The sequence below is a fragment of the Rhinopithecus bieti genome, unplaced genomic scaffold (assembly GCF_001698545.2).
Source record: "Rhinopithecus bieti isolate Rb0 unplaced genomic scaffold, ASM169854v2 scaffold_26302, whole genome shotgun sequence".
NCBI classification, from domain to species: domain Eukaryota; kingdom Metazoa; phylum Chordata; class Mammalia; order Primates; family Cercopithecidae; genus Rhinopithecus; species Rhinopithecus bieti.
In genome coordinates, this window is record NW_016812027.1 from 759,553 (window position 1) to 785,736 (window position 26,184).

A 26,184-nucleotide genomic window follows, 5' to 3' on the forward strand; every position below is an offset into this window, starting at 1 on the left:
GGGAACACATCAAGAGACTGGAAATAAAAGTTTGCTTTATAAATAAAAGTGAGAGACTTAGAAATGGAGAAAGAAAAGAGAAACAACCTCTCTTAAGTAATAACCACCCTCAAATAATTAGACATTTTTCAGGATAGTATTTTTATTTTATTGGAGATATAAAAGATACGAAAATATATCAAGGATTTGTTTAAAAGCAACAATTTTACATTTTTTAAACTAGGAAGAGACTAGTCTATTGTGGAAAATTTAAAATTATTACAGTTCTATCAAAAGTTTTGTAGTTTATCTAGAACTAACTAGAATAGACTCTTTAATTCTAGTGTAATAGAGGGGTGTGTGTTTGTGTGTTCAACTGCCTGATAAGTTACATAGACTAATCCATTCCAGGTTATTATTATTATTTTGTAACTTAAGAAAAATAGTAGGAACATAGGTGTGTTGAAATCTCATGGGGATTAGGTGGTATTTCAGGGAAACAAAATAGCAAAGGTTTTGTCCCAGTCCTTAAGGAATTTGTACATTGTTAAGTTATGCAGTATACATGTAAATGAGGATTTATTCCTGGAACTTCAAGTATGAGTGCACTAATGTATTTTTTCATTCTCATTTTAATTTAGTTTAGTTTTCTTTTTTTTTCTTTTTTATTTTTTTGGCCCTAGTTTTTCCCTTGTACAAATGGTGCTACAATGTACATTGTTATGTATGACTCTTAGAAGACATATGTAATGTTGAGTGAGCATAAGGCAGAAGTTCTCAAAGGGATTTCAGGTGTGTGGAAGTGTATCCCTTCTCAGCTATAAGGATGGCCAGGTGTGACCAAGAGCAGCCATGAGATACATGGGGGAAGAGTCATTTAGACAGAAGAAAGAGAAAATTCAAAGACTTGAAAAAGGGAAAGATTGGCCTGTTTGAGGAGCCGCAACCAAGTGAAGGAGGGGAAAAGGGGTAGGAGATTCAGAAAAGTAGGAGGGAGAGGGTACAGGTCTTAGAAGGACTTCATGTAAGGACTTGGGCTTCAGATGTCATCATCTCTATGAGAGTTTCCTGGCTATGTCCAAAGTTAGTGCTCCCTTTTCTGTGTTCCCAGAGAACTTTGTAGTTTTCACTATGATAGTACTAAAAATACATTAAGCTATTTGTTCTATTTACTAGGCTGGTAGCTTCCAAAGTATGGCCTAGGAACCCCTTGGGGTCCCTAACACCCATTCAGGGGTTCTGCAAAATAGAAATTGTTTTTATAGTAACTAAGACATTATTTGCCTTTTTCACTTTCATTTGCTCACAATTGTACAGTGGAGTTTTTCAGGGACTATGTGATGTTTGATACTGCAACAGATTGAATGTAGAAGCAGATATGAGAATCCACCTGCTTTTTCAGACATAAAGATTTGCAAATATGTAAATAGTGCCCTTTTCTGTTTTTTTTTTTATTGTTTTGTTTTGGAAAATAAGATTTTTTTCACAAAATAGGTTATTTTTGGTAACACTGTAGTACATTAATTTTGTTATTTTGAGTAAGTTAACATTTAAAATTTTCTAACTTTAAAACAAATATGTTAAAATTTGTTTTAATTTCTAATACAGTAAATATTAATAGAGATAATTCACATAAACAAAGCTCCTTGGGTAGAGTTCAGATTCAGATCACATCAGGCAAGATGTTTTCTTGTTTGGAATGGAGGATTTAAATTGGGATGGCTAGCAATGACTTTTGAGTTTTGTGGAAAAGGAGACAGAGTTTTGAGTTGTTTTGGATAATTCTAACAGAAGATAAGAAAGCACTGTAATACTCTTATTATTGGTGAATAAAGTGTTTCACATATGTATTTTATTATCGGCTGGGATTTAACCCTTCAAGTGCTAAAAGTATTTTTAAAGATAACTTTAGGAAAAAATTTCCCCAAATATATACTTGCTTCATCGAATTACATTGCAATTTTCTATAAATTAGTTGTTTTTTTTTTTCTGAATACTGCTGTAAACATTTTAAAGATAGGTGAACAGAGTTAAAAATAAAGATGGGAGATTTAAGTGTGCTTTAAGGAATGAGTCCAAGTTATTTACCCCAACAGTGTTTTCTTTCTTTGGATACTGGTTGTATAGAATTGAATTAATCTTAATCCTTGGTTTATGCCACATACTCATTATTGGCCCATGCATGGGCCTCATTTGTTTGCTGTATGCCTGTATTTATTACTTTCAAGTAGTGTGTTAATAACATGAGCCCATCACCTAACACAAGAAGTAAAACAGTGATAACATCTAATTTTGTTCTGTTCCCCCGCCTGATGTAACTACTGTTTTTAATCTCGTGTTTATTATTACCTTACTTTTTAAAATATAATTTTTTTGTGTGTTACTAAAACGTGCTATTTACTTTTAGTTATTTTTTACTTTGTAAGAAGGGTGTTTTCTGGGACTTACCATTTTTCACCTATGTTGGTAGGATTTAGCCCTAAATTTTTGCTCTTAGGTGAAGTACATTTTTTTATTGTTGTGTAATATTCCATTGTTTGATAATACCACAATTTATCCATTCCTCTTATTGATTAGTGTTTGGAATGTTTCACTTATTAACTGTGTTTCTATGTACGTTCTTGTTCATGGCTCTGTTAATTATGTCTGAGGGTTTTTCTTGGGTATATACCCAGGAATGAAATCGTTTGGTCATAAGTATGAATATTCTACTTGTAAGATGCATGTCTTAGTTCAAGCTGCCCTAACAACCTACCATAGACTGGGTGACTTATAAATGACAGAATTTATTTCTCAAAGTTCTGGAGGCTGGAAGTCTGAGACTTAGGGTGCTAGCATGGTCATATCCTGGTGAGGGCTGTCTTTGGGTTAAGGATTACTGTCTTCTCATTGTATCCTCAAGTGGTGGAAAGAGATCTGGAGAGCTCTCTGAGGTCTCTTTTAGAAGGGCACTAATCTCATTCATGAGGGCTCCACCCTCTTGATTTCATTACCTCCCAAAGACCCCATCTCCTAATAGCATTACATTAAACGTTAAGATATATGAATTGAGGCATGGGGGTTGGGAGGAAGGGATGGGCACACAAACATGTAGTCCCTTGCAGTGCCAAACTTCCAAAGGGATTGTACCCTTTTGTGTTCCCAACTGCATTATGTGAGAGTTCCTTTCATTGATCCACATCCTCTCCAAGGCTTGATAGACTTCTTAATTTTACTCCATTATACTATCTTTGTTTAGGTTTGCATTTTGGAAAAAAATTGTTTTGCTTATCTTCTTAAACAAGCATCTCCAAGATAAAAAGCGAAAGAAAAAGAGAGAGTGTGAGGCTCCAGACCCACACCCACTCACTTAATCATCTTCTTCTGCCTTGTTTAGAATGATGCACGTATATACTTTAGACAACCCAGAGTTTTTCCCTGGTGGAGAGGGGAGTCTTTCAACCCTACCTGTTTCTAGGACTGTGCACTTAGTGAAGGTTGTCTGGAGAGTGAGGGGAGGCCTATAGATAGTGGTTTGTATACTGTGTCCTGAAAACCCTCTTGGTGCTCTGTTTTTCAGGAGCTGAAACCAAAGAATGCCAATAATAATACTTTTTAAATGGTTCTTTTCATTATTGTTAATTAGACTTATGGTACTTTGAGTTCTTAAGTTTGGCATAGCATTTCTAAAGAAAGATTGAATTATTTGTTGGTAATGTTGTTCAATTTTAACCTAATACCATGTGGTTTATAATTGTGAATGCCATAGATTTAAAAATCTGGCAGATGATACCCCTAATCTTCTCTGCTTGTCCCCAGTACTACTGCCACAATTAAAAAGTACTATTTTCTTAAAAAAGAAAATAAATAGACCTTACAATTAATATTTTCATTTTCTACATATTAATCTTTTTAAAGTATGCTAGCTTTTTTAGTATTACATTAATTAGAAGTGGTCTCAGGAGACAACTTTGTCTTTTATTTTAGTTTATAAATAGAATAATTCTAATACATTTCTTTTAAATGGGCAATATGGTATATAGTATTTGGCGATGACTGTCTTCATTGCAAACATCTAGTGAACACTCTGGCTACTTCCACAGTCATTTTTATTTTCTTGATAACTACCTGTATTTTCATTTCAGTATCTGCTGTCCTTCCCCACATGCACATAGCCTGTGTTCTTTGAAGGAAAGTGCATCACCTACAGCAGCTTTGGGGGCCTATCAGACTTACTAAAGGCATTCAATTTTCCTGCCCACAGAAACTGATTCTGCTTGGTCATGTGATTTGGGATAATCTAAACAGGGTACATTTCAGAACTCTTGCTTAGAATTCTGGGACAGAAGTATTAACCTTTCCCATGTAACTCTGATTGCGGCTGTGGTCTTCTTTTAGCACTAGGGCATCTGGCCTTGGGAGGTAGCTTGTATTATAAATAGCAGAGTGAAGAGACAAAAAGAAAGTTATTGATGGAAACATCTTGTTGGACGACTGGATCAGCCAACCTTCAAGCAAGTCCTCCCTGCATTTTAGTTATACTAGCCAAAGGGGGAAAAAAGTGATTAAATTCCCTGAATTGAAAATGTGTTACTTGTAGTAGAGTATTAATTGAAATAATTACTCAAATTCCTAATTTATGAATACCTATGTATAATGTAAAGAGTGATTTTTCCTTACTAAACTGGCTAGGGATTTACTTCCTTCCCTCCTATCTCTTCTTTGGTAAATTCTGCTGTTGCTTTAGGTTCAGCTTCTGCCTTTCAGTTTCCCTCCATTTCAGTGTCCTATTGAGGTCTGATCCTCTGTATTAGAAGTAGGAAAGATAATCAAATTGCTGTCTTTTCTTCAGCCTTCCCCCTCTTCTCTCAACTCTTGTCCAGTTCAGTGCTGTTCTCTGATTAAGGAGGATAAAAGAGAGAAGGAAAAAAAAAAAGGGCAGATAAACCTATCTTGCCTTGGAATCCCAACCATTTATTCTCAAACTCGGACATTGCTTCTGTTCTAGTTCCTCATCTTAGCTCCTAGGAGATAGAAGAGTCACCACTTCAATGGCAAGGACTGTAATGAATTAGAAGGCCTTCTTGGCATCTAAGTTGGAATTCTGAAGTTTTACTTATTATGCATACTTATATTGTATAAGTATACATACTTATATAAAGTATACCTAGTATTCTGTGAATCATGTTTCATGCCCATTGAAACACATTAAATAGGCTTTTGCGGGATGCTTCTGAAGTTTAGCACCAAGTGTAACATTTTTCCTATGGAAAATGCCTACTGAGATGCCTAAACACCTCACATTAATAGGCATCTTTGCAGTATAACCAAGTCTTTAATTGGAAAATGCTTGGATTATATTGTGTAATAACTTGATTTTATGCTTACTTTAAATTTTTTGTCTCTTGCTTCGATGTGGAAACCAAAATAAAATTCAAACGCCACCCACAACCATCTGAATGGACTCCCTCCTCAGCCAGGGCACTCTAAAATTTAACCTGAAACATTGGATTGGGTCAGACCTTGACGGGAATTAGAGGTCGGACATACCTCATTATATCCCTCCAGCATTAACATCAACATAGACCTTAAATCTGATAAGGAACAATTACAATCTATTTTCTCTGAAGTCTGCTACCTAGAGGCTTCATCTGCATGATAAAACCTTGATCTCCACAACCCTTATCTTAACCCAGATGTTCCTTCCTACGATAATAACTCTTTCAACCAATTACCAGTCAGAGTATGTTTAAATCTACCTATGACCTGGAAGCACCCCCACTCTTTGATTTGTCCTGCCCTTCCAGATCAAACCAGTGCAAATCTTACATGTATTGACTGATATATTATTGTTACAGTAGGTAGCTATAGCCAGGCATTAGCTGGGCAGGAAAGGGCTTCCTACCTACCCACCCACCAGGAGTGTCTGGTGACCATCAGGTGATGGTTCCCCAGTTATCACACTGCCTCTCTAAAAATGACAATTGTCAGTTGGTGCCAGGGAGAAGCAATTTCCTGATGGCCCCTAGTTGTCACACTAAAGTGATAATTGATCACAGGCAAGTAAAACTCCAGAAAAGGGCTTGTACAGCAAAAAAAAAAAAAAAAAAAAAAAAAATTAGGTCTCAACCAAATTTTGGGACATCAGGGATTCTCTGAAGGGGGCGGTTCCTAGGTTAGCCAATTGTCCTATTGGTTTGAGCCATAAAGATAGCCCAAGCTGGTACCAAGCACGGATAGATTTGTCAAAGATCAGGGCCACCTCCACTCAGAATCCCTCTGTGGTTACCAAATGTGAACCCAAAGTATCTGAGACAAGTCTCAGTCAATTTGGAAAGTTTATTTTGCCAAGGATAAGGATGTGCCTGTGACACAGCCTCAGGGGGTCCTGATGACATGTGCCCAAGGTGGCTGGGGTACAGTTTGCTTTTATATATTTTGGAGAGATACAATGTCAGGGGTAGAAGGTATCTGAGTCTCATGGCACCAAATATGTTAGGGGTGGCAAATCTGTACGGGTCTGCAGCAACCTCAGTTCTTGCCTCCTCAGAAGAAAGAATTCGACTGAAGGGCATAAGGTAGAGAAAGAAAATGAGGCAAGTTTCAGATGCAAATGGTAGTATACTTTCTAGACACTTTTGTACATTGCATTTTTTGCACTTAACATTATAACATGTAGAGACTGCGAAGTATTCGGAATGGACATACCACATTTAAAAAAAACTAGTCTTCTGTTGATGGACCTTTATATTGTTTCCAAGGTTTTGCTGTTTTGGAAAATGCTACAATGAATTTCCTTGTTTGTTGTTTTACATATTGGCAGATTTATCTGTAGAATAAATTCCTGTAAGTGCAATTGCCAGCTTAAAGTGTACTATGTGTATTTTACATATTGGGAGATATGGGCAAGTTGGCCTTAAAGAGCTCTATTTACTATTTATAGTTCTACTAATGATTTAATACAGTATTTTGTTAACATGGCCTTTTGGTCTGGAAAGAATTAGACTGTAAGTACAGTTGAAATATCAGAGAAATTAAGACAAAGTTAGGTATGTCATAAATACATGAAATATGTGTAGGTACTAGTCCATTTTATCATTTGCTACCATAAAATATGTACACATGTATTACAAAAAGTTAAAATTTATCAAAACATACACATAACATGCATAGTGGTTGAGAAATGTAAACAAATATAAAGATGCAGTATTAAATTATTAAACATAAAATAATTGTAGTCCATACTGTACTACTGTAATAATTTTGTAGCCACCTCTTGTTGCTGTTGTGGCTCACTCCGGGTGACACTGATGGCCTCCTTGTGAACAGTTCATCTCTTCAGTAAATTGTGTTTTAACAGTAAAAAGTGATCTCTCTTGGTTCTCATGTATTTTTCATCATGTTTAGTGCAATAATGTAAACCTTGAATGTAAATCTTGAATAATACCATGGGACCCACTAGCGATGCTGGGAGTACTCCAAAGAAGCAGAGAAAAGTCATGATATTACAAGAAAAAGTTGAATTGCTTGGTATGTACCTGTAGATTGAGGTCTGTGACTGCAGTTGCCACCATTTCAGGCAGAGGGTTCGTCTTGTAAACAGGCAATGTAAACTTAAGCTGTTGGTAAACACAGTACAATATTGTAAATGTATTTTCTCTTCCTTATGATTGTCTTAATATTTTTTCTCCAGCTTTATTGTAAGAATACAGCATGTAATACATATAACGTACAAATATGTGTTAATTGACTGTTATTGGTAAGGCTTCTGGTTCACAGTAGGTTGTCAGTAAAGTTTTTGAGGAGTCAAAAGTTTTATGCAGATTTTCAACCATGACGAGGGTCAGCATTTCTAATCCCTTTCCATTGTTCAAGGGTCAACTGTATAAGAAGTGGAAATGCCCAAGTGTGTTCAGCTGTTTTAGTAAAGTACTTTCTACATCGTTGCAAATTTTAAGATAAGAACAAATTAGGCCTGCAGAGATGCTTCCCCATTTAAATTAATTTCACTTTGAATATAGTTCTAAAAGGAGAAAATCTTAAAAAAAAAAAAGAAAAAAAAAAAAAAAAATCGTAGAGCTGATGGAGTACCCCTTAGAGATTCTTAGATATTCTCATTTTCTGTCTCTGAGTCTTTCACTCCCCGTATTCCCCTCCCACCCCTATATTTCTCTCTCTACAAACACACAGAAATAGAAAGAGAAGTAGGTGGTAATTCGTTTGCTCAGGATTACCCAGCTAATTACTGGTAGAGCCAGAACTGTAACAGGAAACATTCCATATTACTACATTACAGTTAATTCACAGATGTGGATTCCTCATAATGGCTTTTTTGTTGAAAATTTTTTAAGTCTTAGATTTTATTTAGCGTTTAGTCCTGATTTTTTTCAGTTTTATCATTTGAATTTCAGTTTTTAAATAATTTTGTGATAGCTGAAGAATAACCATTTGTTATGCTAGAAACTAAGTTAGCTTGGTAAGCAGTTCTGCATTAGTGATCTCAAGAGGCTTTGCATATGAATTGCTTTCGTTTCTGAGAAGATCATCTTGATTTCTCCCCTTTGGAGAAATTTTGGAGACTATGTTGAATATTTTTGAAAATTATAAAATGAAAACAAATTAATCATACAGATATGCTGAACAAGTTTCCTTCTGAATGTAGTCTTAAAAGGAGAAAACATTTTCAATACAAATCCAAAATTCAAAATCTAAAATCTAAACAAAATACAAATCTAAACTTCATGTTTCAAACATTATTGCCAAAGTATCTAACCGAATAGAATAAGAAGCAGCAGAAAAAACTTTAAAAGACCAATAGCACCTTGCTAGCACATTGCTAATAAGAACTAATAGGTACTTAAACTGATGAAAGTGATTCAGACAACAACATATTAACCCCCTGCTGTGCCCTGTTTTAAGCTGTTAATAGACATTACTCTTTTAAAGAAAGACTAACACTTCTATATTTGTTTTCTAAGCTTTTGGTACATTAGTGAACTGTTATAGACACTTGCCATATCTGATTCTTATAGCACAGTACATTTTCCAGAATACTTTTTAAGAATGCTAACTGCTCTAAAAGTTTAGATTTCATGTGGTCTTTTAAAAAAAGAGTTCTTAATGTAATAAATATTTTATATTACATTTTGATTCTTGTAATTAAAATTTTTTGTAGAAGTTATATGAAATGAATAAATGCTATTATTTTTCACTGACAAAGACAGTGTTTTATGTAGAGAAGGTAGTAGTTCTTAGATTTGATTTTTTTCAATCACATAGTAAGACCAGAATTTTCCCAGGTTTTTTAGTACTATCATCTATGAAATTATAAGTATTGGTTGTTTTCCTGAAATAAATTTAATTTTTAGAGATTTGTCTGGTAAGTGTATGTATGTATGAGGAAGGAGGATTTTTAAAGTGTAATTTTCTTAAAAATGTAAGTAAACTTTTAATGCTGACTCCCTCCATGTTAGAGTACTAGCTTAAATTTTTGTTTAGGTGCATTACTTTTATAGCACTTTAGAGAAGTGCTGTAAAAGACTTTGGTCTTTTAGTTTTTGCTGTTTTATGTTTTCATAGTAATTTCAAATATAAAGCTATTAGAAATTTGGCTTGGTTTTTAAAACAATTTTATCTTGAGGAAACTGCATGATATAAGTAAATGTTGAAGAAAATGTTGGTTGGATTGATTAATATTATGATGTATATGATTTGGATAAATTAAGACTTTACCAAAAATTTGGGGCTTTGGTAATTCTTTAAAAATAAGCACAGTACTTAATCTGTGGTCCAGATGGTACATTTGTAAATGGTTACTATGGTAGTAGTAACTAAAAGTCCCTGACTTTCTTCACAAGGGAAAAATCTTTTCCAATAAACAAAGTTGAACAATTTTGGTGAGTGAACATGTGAAATGATAACTAGTACATTCCCTGTCAGCTGCTAATGTTACTGCCAATCTAGACTATGATAAATTTTCCCAAGCCTGAGATTTTCTTCACTGGATTTATTTCAACAGGTATTTATCGAATATCTACTATGTATAAAGCATTATATTAAATATTGACCACTGTTCACCAGAAATTTGTTACTCAGTTTTTGCCAAAATTGGCCCCCTATACCATCACCAGTTCTTAGCTGAAAGAGCATTCATAAGTGCTGTTTAACACGTAATACATGATACACCCTAGCTTAGCATTCCTTAATATCAGATATTCAGGTTTATACTCATTGTGAAAATTCAGACTAGTTTCTTCCTTATATTATGATAAAGTTGTGAAATTAGTGATACTTATAATACATTGTTACTAAGAAAAACTAAAGTTGTGACTAATTTTAGTGGCCAAGACAGTACTTTGAATTACAAATAAGTATTACAGCATTTCTTTGAATTGCAAATAATATATTTACAAAGTACTGCCTTGAAACTAATGAGTGATGAGAAAATGCTGAAATAAGAAAGGCAATTCTTTTATAATTATAAAAGTAAGGTAATATTACTTTTATACTTGATTTGTTGAATACTAATGTTTTCTGCTTCTAAAATCTCCCTTCTCTACCTCGTGCCCCCAGCTTTTTCTTTCTTTTGCTTGTTTTGGCAACTTAAAAAGGCATGGGAACAGCAACATTAGTTGAAATTTATTGAACTTTCACTGTGTGCCATATGTACATTAGCTAGGCGCTTCATGTATATGTCATTTAACCTTCACAATACTTAATGTGAAGTAGTTGCAATGACCCACATTTTACAGATGAAGAAATTGAGTTTAAGTGAGGTACCCAAAGATACACAGCTGGGAAGTGGTAGAGCCAGGATGAGAGCACCAATTGAGTGACACCAGCCTACTGGCTATACCTTCTTATACTTTGACAAATTTATATGAGAGGAAACTCATATAAATGTGGATGTGGAAACGTGAGTAAGAGGCTGGTCATGGTAGCTCACGCCTATAATCCCAGCATTTTGGGAGGCCGAAGTGGGCGGATCACTTAAGAGCAGGAGTTCAAGACTAGCCTGGCCAACATGGTGAAACACCGTCTCTACTAAAAAAAATTAGCCGGATGTAGTGGTGGACACCTGTAATCCCAGCTACTTGGGGGGCTGAGGCAGGAGAATCACTTGAACCCGGGAGGTGAAGGTTGCAGTGAGCTGAGATTGAGCCACTGCCCTCCAGCCTGATGACAGAGCGACTCTCTGTCTCAAAAAACAAACAAACAAACAAAAAAAAGGTGAATAAGACATCCCGTTTTCTGGAAACTGAGAGAAAGAAGTCCTGTAGTTAAGGACAGAATGCTTTATGAGGTCAGAGGAGGTTATGACAAACTTCCTCTATGGCAGTTTTTCAAACTTGGCACTTTTGATATTTTGGGCTAATACTTTGTTGGGGGCAGGGAAGGCTGTCCTTTCCATTGGGGTATTTAGCAGCATCCCTGATGTCTACCCACTAGATGGTAGTAGAACCCTCACTACACACAGTTGTGACAAGCAAGATTGTCTCTAGAAACTGTCAAAACTACCCCTGTTAAGAACTACTATTCTAGGATTAGGGAAGGGCTTATCACAGGTGACATGTGAGTGGGATCTTGAGATTGAATAGAGGTCATGTTTTAGATAGAACCATAGGTATGAGGGCATGGAGGGTGTGAATCAGTATGTTACATTTGGGAGGCAATAACATGTATGTGATGGCTGGAGTGTTTAGGGTCTGTGGAGTGGGGAAGTTAGTAAGACATAAAGCTGATAAATTGGGACTCAGTTGTGTATGTCATACTATTAATAAGTATAGATTTTTTTTTCTATAGGTATTAGGGCACCATCAGAGGTTTGCAAGTGAGTAACAATCTGGATGGTCCACACCGTATTTAATTGCCTCTTTGGATCTTCCACTAGAGTGTAAGTTCCTTAAAGGCAGAGACCACATCTGTCTTATTTACCATTATATGCCTAGTGCCTATGATGGTACCTGGCACAACTTTGTGAAGTAGGAAGGACAAAAATAGGGAATTTATAGATGTGAAAACTTCGAGAAGAGGTTGTGGTGGTCATGAGAATGAAATTTGAAGACCTCCGTATAAAGGGAACATAATTAACTAAGGGCCCCAGCTACTAGATTGTGAAATCCGTTATTACATTTGTCCCAAGGCCCCTGCACCCCATGAGCTGCTGCCAGCCAGAGACTGGGTGCAGCAGGGATACTGAGGCCTTCTCCTGGGAGACATGGGATTTCCCTGACGGCAGACTTTAACTGTAGGATTCCCAGTGCTCTTGCTGAACCTTCCTTCAACTGCAGGGAAGTCTAGGTTGCTTCTTCCTAACCTTTCCCCACTCCTATCTGCACCCAGGGTCAGAATTGCATTGTAGTTTGATGACTAGCCTTCTCTAGCTTCCTCTTCATTTTCTGTTCTCATGGATATTTGCCCAGATAAAATCCTTGCCAAGTTTAGTCTCATCTTAATGTCCGTTTCTCCAGGGATTGACTAACATACAGATTAAGTGACTTTCAAAGGGCACACATTTATTAAGTAGCAAAATATGTCCTACAATCTAGAATTTAGGTATCTTAGTCCATACTTCTAACCACTATATGCTATCCATTAGTAAGGCAGTAATTTATGACACTGGCATTTATTTCTCCTAACCGGTATTTTGAGTCTAATGGTTTGATAAAATGCCTTAGCTTTTGTAGTTGATTATCAAATCTTTAAGAATTTCTGATTCCAGATTTTAGTCATATTAAGAATTTTCTGGCTCTTGCTCGGCATATTGTAGAAGATGGCGTGGGACTGGGTCAGACACAATAGATAATTTCTATCTTGTTGAGGGATATGTTCAGAGATCTTTTCTAATCCCCAGACTTGGAAACAATGATTTTCTTAGATCCCTTTACTTACTATTATTACTAACAGTAGCAATTGACCTCCATTTTTGGGTTTTTTTTTCTCAAAGAAACAATATTGGTTTTTGTTTGTGTTTTAATTCATTAACTAGAGTAATACCAAACATAAGGACAAAACAAAGAACAGAAAAGCTACATTGAGATCAAGTGTTGGATAGTTATCAGACTCATTCACCATATTGATGACTTGTTCTTGAATACCATCTTCACAGCTCATATAGCCTTTGGAATTGTATTTCAGCAAAGTTAAAATTATATTACCTGAACATTTTGGTATATTTACTGAAAGTTAAGTCTTCAAATGTCATTACTCTTTCAGGCCATTGACATACAGGAAAATGTCGAGGGCCTTCTACAAATGTAATTAGTTTTTTCTTTTCTCTACAATAAAAAATGTTGACTTTACCTAATTTTAATTAGAGATCTTAGAACTATGAAACAGCATTCAGTTAGTAGAAAAAATATTTAAAATTTTCTATTTTTTTATTTTATGGCCAGTAAATGTTGGGAGAAGAAGGGGAGGGATGAGGAAGAGACAAAATTAATGAGGGAGTCGGGTGCAAAAAGAAGGACTACTTGTTACAGGTTGAATATTCCTTATCTGAAAATCTGAAACGTCCCCAAATCTGAAACCTTTCTGAGTGGCCACGTGGCACTCAAAGGGAATACTCATGGGAGGAATTAGGATGTTTGGATTAGGGATGCTTAACTGCTAAGTATTATATAATGCCAAAATTCCGAAATCCAAAATCAGAAACACTTCTGGTCCCAAGCACTGTGGATAAAGGATACTCAACCTTTATTTGCTTTAGCCTGTGGGCCTCAGGTAACATTTCACTGATTTTTCCCGTTAAAGGGTTGAGTTCCTTAAGAGTGATAAAACATGTCTTATTTTCTGTGCAGTCTCCAGAATGAAGAATCATGCTTTGAACTTAGTAGTTATTCATGAAGCATTTGACTCCTAAATAGATGACTGGCTGTTCAATCAGTGATCACAGTTTTTCAAATATTCTTCTCCTCAAATATTAGAGAGAGTACTCTGATTGGGATATTTAGAGTAGCTCAGGGTAGTTCTCCCTGAACTATATCAGCAGCCCAAGTGAAATTGAGCCAAGGGCCAACTCTGGACTCAAGCCAATTTTCCTACTCTTTATTGTTGACTTGGTAAATATATCAATTTTTGAATATAAAATCTCCCTTCAGGTTTTCATTAAATATGCAGTTTTCCCTGACTAGAATACTCCTAACTATCTGCTCTGAATAATACTTACTAGTCCTTAACTTTTAGGTCTCTTTTTAATCATTACTTTAAAAAAATTTTTTTATTTTTTTCTTTTTTTGTTTCTTCTTTCTTGAAGTCTTCCATGGTTAATGGTAGGATCAGGTGCTCTTTGTATGTGCCCCATGCACCATGAAACCTACAGACTTACTTGCACCACACCCTTACTATCCTTATTACCTCCTCTTGGAATCAAAGATCTGAACCTTTTATTGAAAGCCAACATTCTGTGATCTCAATCCTATCCTTTTGCCCTGTGTGTTTGCCTCTTCTTAATTCTGTGTCTCTAACCTCTACCAGTTTCTTTTCAATAGCATTCAGGCACGGTGAAGTCACTTTTATCTTACAGAAACACCACCAAAAACCTCTATCCTGTTTCCTTCTCTTGGAACGAAACTTGGCAAAGGAATTATCTTCTCCACAACCCTACCTCCTGGTCAGTTCTTAACCCATTGTAGTCTGATTTCTTTTCCTAGGAGTAGCAGTAAAAAAAGATCACCCATAATTTTTAAAGTCTTTATCTTGCCTTCTTAGTAACAGTTGACACAGTTGTGCTTTCCCACTTTCATAAAAAGCTTTCATCCTATTTTCTTTTCTTGCTACAGTGATACTTCAATTCTTTGGTTTCCCACTATATTATTGCCCCTTCTCATTATTTTTGACTCCTTTCTCTGTTATTTATGCAACAAAAATTTATTGAGCCATCAATATATGTCAGATACTGTTTGAATGATAGAGATACAATAGTGAATAAGACAGATGTAGTTTTTGATCAAGTGTAGCTTACCCTTACTTAAATATTTTCTGGGGTTTTACCTGGGGCTTTTTTCCCTTTTTTACTCCATAAGCACTCCAATGAGCAACATTGCCCACTCATGACCTCAATTATCATCAATATGCTCATGACTCCCACATTTACATTTTTGGCCCAGGCCTCTCTCTTGAACTGTGGGACTGGCTACATTTGGCCATTTCCACCTTAATATCACATAATATCCTTTAAACACAACATGATAAAAAAGGTAACAGTTTTATATTTTACCTCTCCCACAGTCTTTTCCTGGGCTCCTTATCTCTGACAATGGTACTACCATACTACCATCTACCCAGTTATCTTTGGTTTCTCCTGCTTCCTTGTCTTCCTGCTCCATCACCCGGGTTGAAATACCTACATCTCAATTCCTGTAGCTACTGCTCTTGTCTGCTTCACCACCATCTCTCTCCTGGATTACTACCAGTCTCCCCTTGTCTTCCTGGCCTAGACTTGCCTGTCTCTATTACATTATCCATATTGCAGCTGTAGTGATCTTTATAAAAGGTAACTATGATGATGTCACATACCTGTCAAATACATTTAGGAAAAATTCGGTTGTTTCAGTATAACTTTATAAGGTTATAATCTAGTACCCTGCTATCCTGTGCAGCATTATCCTTTGCTACTCTTCTCCTGTGCACTCAACAAACCAGCCTTAATTTTCAAAGCAAATTTTAAAGTTCTTTTTTGCTTTGGAGTCTTATATGTTCTTAGCACCTAGAATGCTGCCTCCCTGCTTAGTACTCCTGCCAGATACCCTTTTTCCAATCCCTGTCCTGCTCATTCCTACTCATCCATCATATCCTAACTTTGACATCATTTTCTAGGGAAAGTCTTCTTAATAGCCCTCCCGTAGCCCCACATTTAATTTGGCTGTCTTTTAGAAAACAGAATATTCTCCCCAAAATATATTTATTTTACTGAAGAATTGTGAAATACATTTTAAATGTTGATGTTGTATTCTTATTTGGATAACTGAGTCTCTAGTGGAATTCCTTTCTTTCTTTTTTTTTTTTTTTTTTTTGGTAAGGCCCCCAGGGTGCCTTTTACTTGCCATTGTGGTTCAAAAGAAGAAAATATGAGATTAGGATTTGATGAATAGTGAAGAAGGGACAAATTATTGTGTCCGCTTCTTGTTCTTGTTAACAGCGCAGGAAATGTCAAGTTTTTATTTAGCTGTTATATGGAGGAACAGTGCTAGAGGGTCTCCTGATGTTTAAAAACTGATTTTTAAGGACTCAGTAGCATATTTGCCTGGTGAAAGTGGGTGGGGAGGAGGAAGGATCCAGCCAAAGATGATTGGCCTTCTCTGTAGAGCAAGATATTTCAAACTTTTGTTGTTGCTGCTGCTGTTGTTGAGACAGTGTCTCACTCTGTTGCCCAGGCTGGAGTGCAGTGGTGTGATCTTGGCTCACCACAACTTCTGCTTCCTGGATTCAAGCAACTCTGCTGCCTCAGCCTCCNAGGGACAAATTATTGTGTCCGCTTCTTGTTCTTGTTAACAGCGCAGGAAATGTCAAGTTTTATTTAGCTGTTATATGGAGGAACAGTGCTAGAGGGTCTCCTGATGTTTAAAACTGATTTTAAGGACTCAGTAGCATATTTGCCTGGTGAAAGTGGGTGGGGAGGAGGAAGGATCCAGCCAAAGATGATTGGCCTTCTCTGTAGAGCAAGATATTTCAAACTTTTGTTGTTGCTGCTGCTGTTGTTGAGACAGTGTCTCACTCTGTTGCCCAGGCTGGAGTGCAGTGGTGTGATCTTGGCTCACCACAACTTCTGCTTCCTGGATTCAAGCAACTCTGCTGCCTCAGCCTCCTGAGTAGCTGGGATTACAGGTGTGCACCATCACGCCCGGCTGATTTTTGTATTTTTAGTAGAGACGGGTTCGCCATGTTGGCCAGGCTGGTCTTAAATTCCTGACCTCAGGTGATCCGCCTGGCTCAGCCTCCCAAAGTGCTGGGATTACAGGTGTGAGCCACGATGCCTAGCCATGTTTTAGACTTTCTTGATACAACCCAGAGTAAGAAATATTATTTTATTTTGCATCATGACACAGTACACTAATACATATACATGTATAAAACTGAAATAGTTTAATGAACTTTTCTTATATTTACTATTTATGATGCACTCTGATATTTCTAATTCCATTTCTATTCTCTTCCTTTAAACCAAACCAAACTGATCACAATCCACTGGGTTGATTTCATGAGTCATGGATTACGACCCTGCCTACTGGGTTACAACCAGCAGTTTGGAAACAGTCCTGTAGAAGTAGCTGGTGACTTGAGGTCAGGTGCAGTGGCTCACACCTGTAATCCCAGCACTTTGGGAAGCTGAGGCGGGTGGATCACCTGAGGTCAGGAGTTTGAGACCAGCCTGGCCAACATGGTGAAACCCTGTGTCTACTAAAAATACAAAAATTAGCCAGGTATGGTGGCAGATACCTGTAATCCCAGCTACTTGGAAGGCTAAGGCATGAGAATCTCTTGAACTCCGGAGGCGGAGGTCGTGGTGAGCCGAGATCGCACCACCACACTCTAACCTGGGTGAGAGAGCGAGACTCCGTCTCAAAAAAAAAAGTAGTAGCTGATGACTTGAATCTATTTTCAAACTGACTAGTTCAACAAGCAGAATCATAGCCTAGTGGGTAGGCCATGTGCATGACTAAATGTTACTGACTGCTTGTTCTGTATGCAGCACTGGACCAGGAACTATACTTACTTTATATTCACCATGGTGTTGAATATTAGTCTTCCTGTTTTACATGGGGAAACTGAGGGTCAGAGGGGCATGTAACTTACTTACGGCCATATATATAGCAAAGGTCAGAACTAAGATTTGAACATATGCAAGTTAATCTTCTCGATGCCAAAACCCATGCATTTGCACCATATCAGTGAGTCTGCCAAGTAAGCAACACTGCAATATACATGCTAAATTTAGAAGGGAATTAGTGACATTTAGGTGTCTTGAAAATTTTGTAGTGGAAACTAACAATAAAAAGCCCCATTAAATGTGAGTTGAGACAGGCATAAACATTGACAAACAGTTAAATAGTGATAGATTATATTGGCTTTCCAGAGAGCTTAAGTCTTCATGCCTCTGCTCATCCAAGAGGTAGAGGTAATATCCTTAAGGCTGAGATATATGGGGTTTTCTTGTTGGTAAGGTAAATGAAATGTTCAAAGGCTTTACTACTGCACCAGAGCAGATAATAAGGCAATTAGAACTGTTAAATTGATGAAACACCAGACTGGGATGAATTATATTATGAATTACAAAGAAACGAGATTTTACAGCAACTTTTGCGACTAAAGAGGAAGGATATATCTAAAATGAAGAGAAATTGATAGTTAAAGTGCTGTATTTATTCACCTGAAAAAGCCAACTTTTAAACGTTTTAGGGCCAGTTTCAGACTATATCAGCTTTGTAAATAAGTGGAAAAAATTATCAGTTTCTGCTGATAGTTTAATTTCCTCTATTAATAAGATGAATTTAAAATGTATTTCTTCCTTTCCATTTTTTGAGCTGCAACATACCCTGGGGATCATCTAGTCAAACCTCATTTTATAAAAGGATGAACCTGAGACAGGGAAATTAAGCAGCTTATTCAGTATTATATTATGAAGTAGTTGAGTTGGAACTAGAATCCAGATTACGTGACATGTCATTGGCTTAACTTTATTTGACCTTAGAGTGTTGATAAGTAACTTCTTGTATAAGTTGATTTATGGAATACTGTACTTTCTTTAGAATTCCCACCACATAAAATAATCCCACTGCTAACACTTAAATAATGCACTGTTTGCCAAAGATAGCTGGAAAACAGTCACTAGAGAGAGGCAAGCCTTTCGTTTCAGTAAAGAGTAGGCTGCCTGCTTTTTTTTTTTTTTTTTTTTTTTAAACAAAAGCTTTGGTTCATAATTTCAGTCTGAAGATCCACAAACATTATCATGCACACTTAGAAGACAGACTTCTGGAATACTCTTGAGTAACGTGAGACTTAATATTTATTATGTCATAAACTTTTCAGGTGTCACTGTAATTCTTGGTTTACACAAACAGGAAAACTGTTCAATTGTAAGCTCTATCATCCTTTAGAAAACTTTTTGGGATGTTATTCTCCTATATTCCCTAAAGTCTTTTCTAGATTCCAGAAACAATGTATACATATATGCCTTTAGTTTAAGCAGGCACAACTAAGTTCTATTGTTTCAGTTACTGAATGTTAGATCTCTAATACCCATCATCTGTATGATTTGTAATGCAACTGGGCAGAATGACTGTTGAGTTACTATTTGTGCAAGCAATTCAATTGTAAAGCATTATATAGCTCTGTGTATCTATATAGTATCTATGTATCTTGATAGTATCTATATCAAGATACAATTATTTAGGTCAGAGTTATTTGGAGAAGTAATCTCTTTAAGACAATTAAAATTCCACTGATTGGTGAATTGAGAAAGACTTCCAGGAAGAGATGGTATTTGAGTTAGGTCTAGAGCAAGTAGTAAATATGAGGAGGTAGGGATAGGGAAGGGCAGTCATTTCCTCTTAGAAAAAGAAATAAGGTAAAAGTCTCCAGAGCTCATTTAGGAAATGACTAGGATATATTTGGGGGCATGGCATGGACATTGTGACAGGAATATAGAAAGTGTGAAATGTATACTGAGAAATACATACAGAGATTTTTTTAATGTCCTTCTTAGAAGTTTGGAATTCCATAAGGATTGTTGCTGTTTGATTATTTTTGGAAAGCAAGGGAATTCCAGTGAAAATTTGAAGGTAGCATTGTAGAGGAAAAGCAAGCAGTTGTTTCCTAGTCGTTTTTTTTTTTCCAGCTAGATTTTTTTTTTGTTTTTTTTTTTGAGACGGAGTCTCACTCTGTCACCCAGGCTGGAATACAGTGGTGCGATCTCGGCCCACTGCTACCTCCAACTCCCGGGTTCACCTTCATCAGTGATCTTAGCTAGATCATCTGGATAACTTGCTGTAGCTTCTACATCAGCACTTGTTGCTTCCCCTTGCACTTTGATGTTATGGAGATGTCTTCTTTTCTTAAACCTCAGGAACCAACCTCTGCTAGTTCACAGCTTTTCTTATGCTGCTACCTTACGTCTTTTAGCCTTCATGGAATTGCTGTGAGTTAAGGCCTTGCTCTGGATTCAGCTTTGGTTTAAGGCAGTATTGTGGCTGGTTTGATCTATCCAGAGAACTAAAACTTTCTCCGTATCAGCAAGAAGGCAGTTTTGCTTTATTATCATTCATGTGTTCACTGGAGGCTACTCTTAATTTCCTTCAAGAAGTTTTCCTTTGCATTTACAACTTGGTTAACTGTTTGGCACAAGAGACCCGGCTTTAGGCCTGTCTTGGCTTTCCACATGCCTTTCCCACTGAGCTTAATAATTTCTAACTCTTTTTTCCCCCTTGAGATAGAGTCTTGTTCTGTTGCCCAAGCTGGAGTGCAATAGCCCGATCTTGGCTCACTGCAACCTCTGCCTCCCAGGTTCAAGTGATTCTCCTGCCTCAGCCTCCTGAGTAGCTGGGATTACAGTCATGTGCCACGATGTCGGGATAATATTTGTATTTTTAGTAGAGACGGGGTTTTGCCATGTTGGCCAGGCTGGTCTTAAACTCCTGACCTCAGCAATCCACCCGCCTCAGCCTCCCAAAGTGCAGGGATTATTGGCATGAACCACTGTGCTTGGCCAATCATTTCTAACTTTTGATGTAAAGTTAGAAACATGTGATTTTTCCTTTCACTTCAATACTTAGAGGCCATTACAGAGTTATTAACTGACCTAATTTTAATATTGTGTCTCAGGGAGTAGAGAGGCCTGAAGAGAGGAAGAGAAATGGGAGAATAGTCAGTCAGTGGAGCAGTCAGAATATAGACATTCATAGATTGAGTTTGCCATCTTATATAGGCACAGTTTGTTTGGGACCGTAAAACAATTACAGTAGTAACATAAAAGGTCAGTGATCACAAATTACTGTAAAATATATAATAATAGTGAACAAGGTTAAATATTGCAAGAATTACCAAAATGTAAGAGACACAAAGTGAGCACATACTTTTGGAAAAAAGGCACTGACAGACTTGTTTGACACACGATTACCATAAACCTTCAATTTCTTAAAAAGAAAAAATGAAAGAAAAAACCAAAAATCCAACATCAGCAAAGTGCAGTAAGATGAGGTAATGCCTGTGTATGATTTCATAGGACCCAGATACCCATTTGTTTATAGAGAAAATGTTTTAAGATTGAGAGAAATTCTGAAACTGGAAACCTGTAGTCACTCTGTAGAGAAGCTACAGCTCTAGAAATGTTTTCAGGAGTGTTTCAGATTACTTATTGGGAAGATATTTTCATTTTTTGATACCAGATAATGACATAAAAAATACCCTTAATACATTTTTTTATTTCACTCCATCCATTAAGCAAAGTAATGTCCCAGAGAGATGTTAGTTTCCCCAAACGCCCAGGCTGTGGAGACTGGGATAGTGTAACTTGCACCCAAACTTATTTCCTTAACAGTTAGTAATGCTCACCCTGAATATTAAATCAGTGAAACTCTACTAGAAATTGCCTCTCATATCTTTTGGAATTTTCTTCTCTTAAACTGTTAACTCTTTCATTTTACCATTAAATTAAAGTATTTTATTTTTTGGAAAGTCCTTATCTACATAAAACCTAGATGCCATAAAGATAAGATTGATAGGTGATTGTATAGATACTATAAAATAAAATTTTTCTAGGGAAATAGCAAAAATGGGGAAAAGGAAGAAAATCAACATGGAAATATAAATTACACACTGGGGAAAGTATTTACTATCTATACAACAGATAAAGGATAGAGATATGGAATATAGAGAGAGCTCTTACACATTAGTAAGAAAGAGATGAACACTGCAACATAAAAATGGGAAAGAATATAATCAGGAAATTCACTCGCAAAGAAAAAATAGGATTGGATGACACTTAAAATATTGATAGTAGCACTGTGTATTGGTATGGTTGTGAGCACTTTATAGGTATTAGACAATTTAATTTTCCCAAAAACTCATATGGTAGATACTATTATTATCCTTGCTTTACAGTTGAGGAAACTGAGGCACCATGAGGTTAAGTCACTGAACCAGTGGAACTAGGATTCAAATTTAGGCAGTTTAGCTCTAGACAGTCACTATACCTCATTAATAATCAAAGAAATGCAAATAAGCACGTGGTAATATTATTAGTCACCTATAAAATGGGCATAGATGAAAACACCAGTATTAAATGTTGGTGAGAGAAATGGCCTTGCGTCTCATTGTTGGTGAATATGTCAATTGATAGGACATTTTTAGAAGGCAATTTGTCAGTATATGTCACTAAGTAAAATGTGACCTCAAAATACCATGCTAAGATTTTCATCTAAAGGAAATTTGCATGCAAGGGCATACATGTATGTACAGTGATATTCATCTCAATTATTATTATAATGACAAAATGGAAATAAATGTTCAAAAGGAGGATATTGCTTAAAGTATGTCACGTGCAATCAATGAAACACTGTATTGTTATTAAAAATCTCAGATGAAGAGTTTTATGTATTAACATAGAAAAACTTCCATAACCTATTTCATAACCTATTTAGTGAGACTAGACCAAAATCACCATGAGAGAGAAGATAGTTGTTATTTTGTTAGTTGCCCACTGCTTGGCATATCACTAGCATTTGGTAAATATTGGATGGATGGGTGGGTGGATGGATGGATGTGAGAATATGATATAGTGGAAAGGTTCCAAGAATTGAAACTGGAAGATTTATGTTCTTGTGCCATCCTAGTAACAATAGATCACTTGAAGTCCTTTAAAATGCTGATGTTCCCATGTATTTCTAAAAAAAAAAAAAATTTTTTTGAGCTTGCATTAGCATCTGTTTCAATTACTTAGGACTGCCATAACCAAATTACCACAAGCTGGGTGGCATAAAGACAACTAAAATTTATTTTCACATTTCTAGAGGCTAGAAGTTCGAAATTAAGGTGGCAGCAGGGCCATTCTCCCTCCAGAGGCTTAGGGAATAATCCTTTTTTGCCTCTTTGGCTTGAAATGGTTGGCAGCGATGTTTGGTATTCCTTGGTTTGCGGCAGCATAACTCCGATCTCTTTGTCTTCATGTGGCCTTCTACCTTTTGTGTCTTCCCTAATAAAGACACCAGTCCTTGGATTTTATGGCCTACCCCAATTCATTATGACCCCATCATACCTATATCTACAAAATCGAAATTTCCAAAGAAGATCACATTCTGAGATTCTGAGTTGACATGAATTTTGGGTAACATTGTTCAATCCAATACAACATCTAAGCTGAATGAGTCTTAAGCATAGAGTCTTTCAGAATATCCAAGCTTCAGAGCTTTCCTTTTTTAAAAAATCAAAAATTATTTCAGTTTAATCATTCTAACTGGAAACATTTATAAAACTTAGGGATACATTAAAATATCATCCAAGCAACTGAAAATTTAATCTCAGGATAAAATAAACCCAACACTTGATAACTCATAATAAAGAAACACAAAATATCTTAAAAAGAGAATGGGTCCTAGTCTTATATTACTAGACTATTAACTGATGTATTGTATTACCATTTTCACAAAGAGAATGTGTTAACTAATATGAAGGAAGATTGGTCAATAGTGGAATGACAGAATAAGGAAAATCACAGGGTAAATGTTTGCTTTGCCCATCTAAGTGCTGTCCAGGGGACAGGAATTCTGAGTGTACTTTTTATTATTTGTGAGATCATCCTGTCCCCTTCATGTAAATTTGTAGTTACTGAATGTTACTTTTTAACAATGGAACTTTTTTTCTGCCAAAAGCAATCTTACACAGATTCCAAGCATATAAAACAGTTAACAAAATCAAAGTGCCTCTGAGACACCTTCTTGAAATGCTTATGCTCTAGGAAAGACCAAAATCTAGTTATGAAGCATTCCGTTTATCTAATTCTCTTTTTTCTGGTTCCATGCTCACCAGTCAACTTTCTGGTAAGGCTGTAGTTTTTTATACAGGTCTGTCTATCATAAGAGAATGGGCTAGCTTAATGGAAAACACTTTTCTAGTGATGGTATTATGATTCTCTCTCTTGTTTTGTTTTGTTTTGTTTTTTGTTTGTTTTTAGATGGAATCTCACTCTGCCACCTAGTCTATAGTGCAGTGACATGATCTTGGCTCAGTGCAACCTCTGCCTCCCAGGTTCAAGCGATTCTCCTGCCTTAGCCTCCCCAGTAGTCGGGATTACAGGCGTGCACCACCATGCCCAGCTAATTTTTATGCTTTTAGTAGAGACGAGGTTTCACCACGTTGACCAGGCTAGTCTTGAACTCCGGACCTAAGGTGATCCACTCGCCTCGGCCTCCCAAAGTACTGGGATTACAGTCATGAGCCATAATTTTAAATTGTATTTAAAAATACAATGCTCATTGTATTTTTAAAAATTGGCATTCGACTAGTATATATCAGCCTCATTAGTCAATGTTATTCTGCCCTTAAGTCATGAGTCCTTTTATGGTGGGCCCACAGATTTTGAGCCTGAGAACTAGAAACTTGTCTACAATTAATTGACCAAGGAAGGGAAAACTTTTCAATGAGGCCCTTGTGTCATTAGGCCCTTATGTCAGGTGTTCCAACCTGACGTAGTCTTTAGTTCCGTGAGTGTTAATTTTTTCTTATTTGAATCCCTGTTAAAATTTGCTTTGTTTTTAAGCAGAGAATTTGAACATCATTTGACTTTTTTTTAATACTCAAGTTTATTGCTGTCCTATATTATAAATAATGTGAACCTCCCACTATGTGCTCTACATGAAATGATCCTTGACTGCCGTGGTTTACATGGTTCTTTCCTTTCCCTAGTCAGATTTTTTATGATTGTTCCTTTTATCAGCTTGCTCTTTATAGTACTGGTTTCCCCTTTCCTCAGCTACTGGCTTAAAACACAAGAAACCAAATTTATAGAATCATACTTAAAGAAAGAATAACTCTTCTGAATGAGGACATGAAGATCTCTCTGTAAATCACATGTATAAGCTTTAGTGTAAATTTTGACCTCTATTTTAGCTCTTCTGAGGCCCTTTCTCGGGGGCTCTTTTTCTTAGTAATTCTGTTTCACTTAGGTAGAGGTGCCTACTACGTATATTTCAGATAGTAGATATTATGTTTGCAGTTTTGAAATGTATTATTCTACTAAAAATATTTATAATCTGTTGATTTATTCCATGTTTCTTTAGCATTTGCACTAGAAATATGGTCTTGATAGAAAATAACTTTTACTAAAATCTATCTTTGCTTCTGAGGAGGGAATGAACCCTTTTTTTTTTTTTTGAAGTGCTTTGTTTGCACTACTTTATTTACTCCTCACAAGAAACGAATACTATTTTTATACCCATTTTACAGACAAAGTCATTGCAGGGTACAGAATTGTAAGCCTGAAAATTCCTTGCTCAGTAATTTTTCTTTCACATTTTCTCCAAAATCTTAAAAGTAGAAGCTTGACCTGATTAACTGTACCTGCCTCTACTCTTAGCTTTACTTATACTATCAGCATGAATGTAGTACTATCTTTTCTACATAGGTTTTTAAAAATTGTTGCATTTTTATGTATTTTGTACTTTGTCTCTTTAGGCCAACTATTGTCTTTTCTTTTACTATTTTATTATAATGAAATTACATTCTCACATTTAAGTATTCTCTGTTGGGCTGAGTTAGACTTCTGTGTATTTGGGCTATATTGACTATTTGCTTTTTGAAAAGCTTAATATCTTTTTCATGTTCTTGCCTTTTATGTTTCTTAATCTGGGGAAAGAGAGCCAGAGTTCTTCGATTTGTGTAGCTTGTCTATAAATGTCAAGTAAAAGGAATGATTTTCTTCCCTGCAATAGATTTAGGCTAATAATACCACATTTACCTGAGAAAATATAATTGCTTTTCTCTTTATGCTTATAGTATTGTTGTCGTACTCATTTCCTGTAACTCTTTAAAAAGCAAAAACAACACAGCTCCATCAGAACGTGGAATATTACTATGTAGATCTACATGCATATGATAGTAAGATCAGTTTCCACTCTACAATGTTGTTTCAAAAAGCAAGAAATTAGGCAATCTGGGTTTAGTTGTAGCCCTGATACTAAATCTCTAAAACTTTAAGTGACTCCTCCAGCACTATTCTTTTTTTTTTTTTTTTTTTTT

General features: G+C 36.2%; 1 protein-coding gene across 1 annotated transcript in view; it reads left to right on the forward strand.

The window, feature by feature from the left end:
- The window catches only part of TBCA (tubulin folding cofactor A), a 73,334-nt gene that overhangs the window by 11,091 nt on the left and 36,059 nt on the right, over positions 1-26,184 (forward strand). Inside the window, exon 2 of the mRNA XM_017895524.1 lies at positions 19,741-19,762. Coding sequence (XP_017751013.1) covers positions 19,741-19,762 — 22 coding nt within the window. The remainder of the gene's footprint in view (positions 1-19,740; positions 19,763-26,184) is intronic.